Source organism: Ochotona princeps, chromosome 1, assembly GCF_030435755.1.
Source record: "Ochotona princeps isolate mOchPri1 chromosome 1, mOchPri1.hap1, whole genome shotgun sequence".
NCBI lineage: Eukaryota > Metazoa > Chordata > Mammalia > Lagomorpha > Ochotonidae > Ochotona > Ochotona princeps.
In genome coordinates, this window is record NC_080832.1 from 6,051,853 (window position 1) to 6,057,852 (window position 6,000).

At 60.5% G+C, this 6,000-nt stretch overlaps 1 protein-coding gene across 1 annotated transcript in view; it reads left to right on the top strand.

Annotated features, from left to right (window-relative positions):
- AGPAT4 (1-acylglycerol-3-phosphate O-acyltransferase 4) overlaps nt 1-6,000 on the top strand; it is a 58,281-nt gene extending 52,281 nt beyond the window's left edge. The window contains exons 5-8 of the mRNA XM_004595487.3: nt 33-135; nt 1,663-1,738; nt 5,191-5,389; nt 5,741-6,000. Of these exons, the coding sequence (XP_004595544.2) occupies nt 33-135; nt 1,663-1,738; nt 5,191-5,389; nt 5,741-5,835 (473 nt within the window). The 3' untranslated portion in view covers nt 5,836-6,000. The remainder of the gene's footprint in view (nt 1-32; nt 136-1,662; nt 1,739-5,190; nt 5,390-5,740) is intronic.

Consider the following 6,000-nt stretch of genomic DNA (forward strand, 5'->3'; position numbering starts at 1 on the left):
TATACTGCTTTGTGTTTGTTTTATCTTTGTAGTTTCAGCTGTATATGACTGTACACTCAATTTCAGAAATAACGAAAACCCAACTCTGCTGGGAGTCCTCAACGGAAAGAAATACCACGCCGACTTCTACGTGAGGTGAGCTGGCTGCACACCCCACAGGCACCTCAGGGGACAGGCGACAGCCAGGCCGTGGCTGCTCTCCTGCGCTGTTTCATGCCGAGTGGCTTTAAGGGCTGCACCTGTGTCCCGCACAGCCACTGGGTCTCATTCCGCCTGTCCACATCGGAGTGGCTGGAGTACCCAGGTGGCTGCTGTGTCCAGTGCCTGCTGGGAAACAGCCGAGGGAGAAGCTGCAGCAAAACCCGCAGCGCTGAGGCCTGAGCTGGGGTGGGCGCAGCAGCCAGCTGACGTGCCCCCAGGCGACCATTGCGAGTCAAGCTCCTTCTTGAGGCCAAGGGACAGCGAGAGCCCAGTGGCCCAGCGTTCCCAGGAGGCGGTGGGCGGGACACTCAGACTTCACCAGAAGTTTTGGTGGCCGAGATATCTCGCTTCCCACCTGGACACACTGCTGGCTCTCCCGTGGAAACCAGGGGCACCACTGCTCATCTCTTTGCTCCATCCAAAAGCCAGGACCCTGAGCTGGGTCCTCCCTGGGGCGGCTCGGCCCCAGCTGCCTCCGGGTCATGGGAAGGAAGTGGAGGGGAGTGGAAACCCAGGCACAGGAAGTCAGAACCCCAGGGGGTGTCGGCTCTGTGGCACAGAAGGGGACACCCTCTCCCAGGACAGTGTACGTCTGAGCCCCTGAGCTCCTCGGACCCCATGTCTGTGTGGATCTTAGAATCATCGCGCCAAAATGCACCCCTTGATGGCGTTTGGCCTGAACTTACTGGACTTCCCTTGTATGGGGGATCAGAGCTGATGGCTGCCATGCGCCACAGTCAGGCTTGTTCTCACCTGCCGGCGAGATTGGCTTGTCTATCAGTGGGCAGCCTCTGGAAACACGGAAGGCCAAGCCAGTTCACTTGGGCCTGTTTGAAAGCCAGCTGGCATCTCCACAGTGAACACTCCGTGTGCACTCACTGGCATGCCTGTGACGAGCGCGTCAGCGTCCAGCCTCAGGCCACACGGCTTCTGCCGAGGGCCAAACCAAGACAGACTGGTGCGCGGGCGCCCTCACCCACCTCGAAATGCATGCTCAGGCATGTGCCTAACTGGAAATCTAGAGGCAGAGCCCGAGTGGGAATAGGAAGTGGGCCTGGTGACTCCTGCCCTGCCCTTGCCCCTGCCAGCTCTGGGCGACTGTGCCATCTCTGGGTCCCGCCTGGGGACAGTATAGTGCAGAGGGGCCCTGCCCTTGTCCCAGCCTTGCTGCTGCCAGGCAGCCACCTGCGGATGCTTTGCCTCTACCTGGCCAGGTGACTTTGAACATGGTGGCCCCCAGGTGTGAATCTCGCACTGTTCACTGTGGACAGGTGTACGGCTCGTCCTGGGAGGTGGAGTGTCTCCTCCTCAGACAGGGTGTCACTGAGCTGGGCCCCTGGCTGCATGCCTGCCTCACCCTGTCCCTCCAGTTGCTTTCCGGGCTCTGAGGCCCCAGTGCTTTGGAGGTGCGCGATGGGCCACCCAGCGCCACCTCCCTGCCAGTCACTGTCTGCTTTGCAGGCGGATCCCCATGGCAGAGATCCCGGATGATGATGACAAGTGTTCCGCATGGCTGCACAAGCTCTACCAGGAGAAGGTCAGTGGCCCCGGCGGGGGCCAGGGAGGGGCTGCTCCCTGGTGGTGGTGGGGAGGACATGGCAAGCTACAATTCTTAAAGGGGCTTCATGAGCAACGTGAAGCTAGCGTGGGCCTCCCTGGAACACTCCTGTGGGAGACTCTCTGGCCTCCGGCTCCACACTGGTTGCCTCGTATGGTCGGAGAACAGAGTCGGTTCGAGCAGGGACCCAGCCCTGTGAGGCTCACAGTGGCCCTGGCCAGGCTCAGCTCTGCCCCAGAGCAGGTGTTAGGATTTCGGTCCTCCCATGCGTAAAGGTGGCTGATTGCCCTTTGTCTCCAGGGCTTGGGCGGCTCCTGGGCCCGATGCTCTGGAGTCTGAGGGAGGCTCACAGATGTGTCCTTCCAGGAAGCTGCTCCCAGAGCAAGGTGGGGCAGGATTCAGCTTAGTAGCCACAGATTCAGGGTTCATGAGGTGCTGTGCCCCGACAGCAGAACACCACGTGCACTCGTCCCCCTGCTGGCAACCATCCAGGCACTGTGTTCTTATAGTGTTTCCTGGCTTAACCCCAAGGGCAGGAATGCCACTTTGGCCGAGAGTCCCACAAACCAAGATGCTACGCCCACTCCAGGCAAGTGGCACCTCTCCCCTGCGTCCAGGCAGGGACAGCATGGCTATTGTGTGGACCAGCAATGAAACACTGCTTCTCTAGGTTCAGGTCTCAGGGTCTACATGACAGCATGCAACTTGATAGGGCTTGTGACAAGAGCATCCGAGTAGGCTGAGGCCTGGGACATGTTGTGATTTGCCAAGGTTGAGCAGTTTGTGGGTCGGGACCCGGGGCCATGGGCCAGGGACCAGGGGCGGGTCCTTCCTCCACTCCACGGAACATTTTAGCCTCACCGCCCAGTTACCAGGGCAGGAGGCAGCCCCTCTCCCTCTGAGGGTTGAGTGTTGAGTGGGAAGCAGGAGTGGGAAGTGATCACCACCCCAACAGTCTGCTGCCCACATCCAGCCCCGAGTCAGCCCTGTTTCCTGGGGCTCCGCAGGCACACAGTCTGTGTACAGAGAGGAGCCTGGTGACGTGGGCCTGGCAGCTTAGGGCAGCTGTTGCCCTCAGTTATCTCGATTCCACAGACAAGTCGAGTGTTCTGCCAGTGTGGTGGTGGATGACAGGTGCTCACCCAGGCTGTGCCAGCATGCTCTCTGGTCCAAGCATGCATCTGACAGAGACGCTCCCAGATCCCCCAGTAGGGCAGCATGCAGGGCCCCACAGGCACAAGGCCTGGTCTTTGGGAAGCCATCAGAGTAGCTCCTGGATGGACTCCACCCCCGCTGCACCTGCTCTTCCAGACCATCCCTACTGCTGAGTGTGGCCTTTGCACTCCACAATCCTGTTCTCTGGCTGTCGCTTCAAGCTTGTCGCGGGCCTTTGGGAATTAGCCCTTGGTGGTACACACTGAGACATGGGCGCAAGGAAGCAGCACCCAGACTGCCGTGTGGGTGTGAGTTCTCGATAGTGACCCAGGTCAGGATCAGGTGTGACTGAGTGGCCAGAGATTGTAGCAGAGTCATGTTTCCAGGGCCCTCACCTGAAGGACCAGGTAAGCTTGAGCTGGGTTTTTCATTATGAGTTGGGCAGGGAAGGCTGGCCCTGGCCCTACACTCTGGCTGGTACCTGGGCTGCAGGATCCCACCCCCTCCTGCTGTGCTGCTTCCCCAAGGCCCTAAGAGGACTTCACCTGGCTGAGGTGTGCGGGTGGGGATGCCCCTCGTGGGACCCTGTGGGTGCAGGCCTCTCCCTGGGGACACACCAGCTGCCCTCCCCTGTATCACCTTGCCTCCAGGTTCCACCTGGTGGTCACACATAGGCGGAGATCACAAGCTTAGTTAATGGTCCTCTCTCTGAAGGGGCACACCTAAGAGGGGTCTGAGAGAGTGTTCAGAACAAGGCATAGGGCTCAGTAGTTTCCATGTGAGAATAAGCAGCCTTCAGTTCCATTGCCACAGACTTCCTGCAGCAGCATCCCCTGGGGTGATGGAGTGAGTGATGGGACCACGCTAGCTCACACGTTTGTTGTTTCTGGGGATAGGAGTTGGTCCCTGGTCAGCAGCTCACTGGCGAAAAGGGAGGATGTGCCTTCGGGACAGAGAGAGCAAAGCTTCAGAACAAACAAGGAGCCCTGAGTCCAGCTGATCCCCAGAAATGGCACAGATGGGCAAGTCCGGCTCAGCGGATGAGCTGGAATGCACGTCCTTGACCCCCCTTACCCGACACCTCCTGGTTAGCAGGCAGGCAGCGTTGGTGCCCCCTTGTGGACATCACGCGCTCCATCCACTCACTGCTCAGCGCCCTGTGGGTTTGGGTTCCCGCCCACAAGTCCATCCCGCTCTCTGGGGTTCCGTGGATTCTCCCATCACTGCTCCACTACTTGGTTTTCCGAGGAGCCCTGGCCACTAGCCCAGGGTGCCACAAGGAAATGATGCCTGGGCCAGCTTGTCTCCCATTGGACATCCGCAGGCTGATTTTAATGAGGGTTCTGCGAGACCAAAGCACCTGCCATGGTTCTCAGGACAGCTGGCAGGTGAAGGAAATGCGTATGTTGTACCCTGGACCTGCCTCTCACACCGACAGAGGAAAACTCGGCACTCGGGTCAGTGTTGGTTCCACGGAAGCTCATTTTCCAGAGAACTCGACTCCTTGGCAAATGGGGATGTTTCTAGGCCAACCCAGCTGGGGCTGGGCCTGGCCACTTCTGGCCCCTGATGCTCCTCCAAGGGGCTGAGTTAGTTGGGTGCCCCAGCCACCAGCATCACCCCCGTGCTGTCAGGTGACAGGGGTCCTGTCATGTCCCTGCCTGACAGGGAGGCTGAAGCCTGTGTCTGAACTGGGGGAGCCCCACTGCATTACTGTGGGGAGGGGGCCGTGAGGCTCGGTGTGTGAGCTGAGCCCCAGGCAGTGACCCGGTCTTGCCTGTGGCTAGCTCTGAGCAGGATGCTGGCTGGCTGCTCAAGGTCCGTTATAGCTGCCCATGAGCAGAAACCATGCTGCTTGGTCCCAACTTGGGGGAGTGCATCCAACGGTCCCCAAGGAGCTGCTCCCCAGCGACAGTCGCCAGGAGGGAGCCTGTTGGTCTCTTTGGCCATCCTGGGAGTCACAGTGCTCACGATCCTGGGGCAGGAAGGAAGGATGGAGAGGGCTCTCCCCGGCCCCTGCTCACCACAGGCCAGCTGTCGCTCCTGGCCCCAGGGCTTCCCTGCTCGATCTGAGGAGGAGTCCAGGCACCTGCTTGAATGGGTCACTGAGGCTAACTGAGGACTGGGCTAATGGGCTGACCGGGGCTAACAAGGGAACTCAGCTCCTGTCCTGCAGGGATGGGATAGGCTGGGGAGCCGTGGCAGATGCCCACCGAGGGCTCTGGGAGAGACGGTGGCACCAGGTCGTGGCTGAGGGCCCCCTTTCTCTATCCCAGGACGCCTTCCAGGAGGAGTACTACCGCACGGGCGTCTTCCCAGAGACGCCCCGGGTGCCCCCGCGGCGGCCTTGGGCCGTCATCAACTGGCTCTTCTGGGCCTCCCTGCTGCTCTACCCCTTCTTCCAGTTCGTGGTCAACCTGGTCAGCAGCGGCTCATCCCTGACACTGGCCAGCCTCGTCCTCTTCTTCTTTGTGGGTAGGTGGGCACAGGGGGCTTGGGGAGTGGGGAGCAGAGCTGGGGAGCAGCCCACCCTGGCTGTTGGGGCCTTTCTGACTGCACCTTCCAGGAGTGGGAAGGCATCATGGGCTCTGGCACAGTCCCTCCGCGCCCCTCAGCCTATAGCACAGGGTGTGTCCTAGCCCCAGGCACAGCACCCAGGCCCTGGCTCAGGAAGCACAAGGGTGCCCGGGGCTCGTGTCTGCTCACCTCCTGTCTCTATCAGGCAGCCTTGCCCTGTTCCCTGTCTCACAGGAGGTGTGACACATCTGGGGAGGTGGCGGGGTGGAGGCTAGGGTCCTGCTGACCCCACTCCTTCCATCTCCGCAGCTTCCATGGGCGTCCGATGGATGATTGGTGTGACGGAAATTGACAAGGGCTCCACCTATGGCAACGTGGCCAGCAGGCAGAAACACAAGGACTGACTGGCGCAGCACGTGCCTCAGGGGACCTTGGGGGACTGGTGGCCCTGGCCTGGCCCCTTTGCAGAGCAGCCCCATGCTGGGAAGGCCCACATCGCACCCTCCCTGGCAGGGAGACCCATCACAGCTGCACTAGCAGAAGATGCTCTTAAATTCTTTTCCTCACAA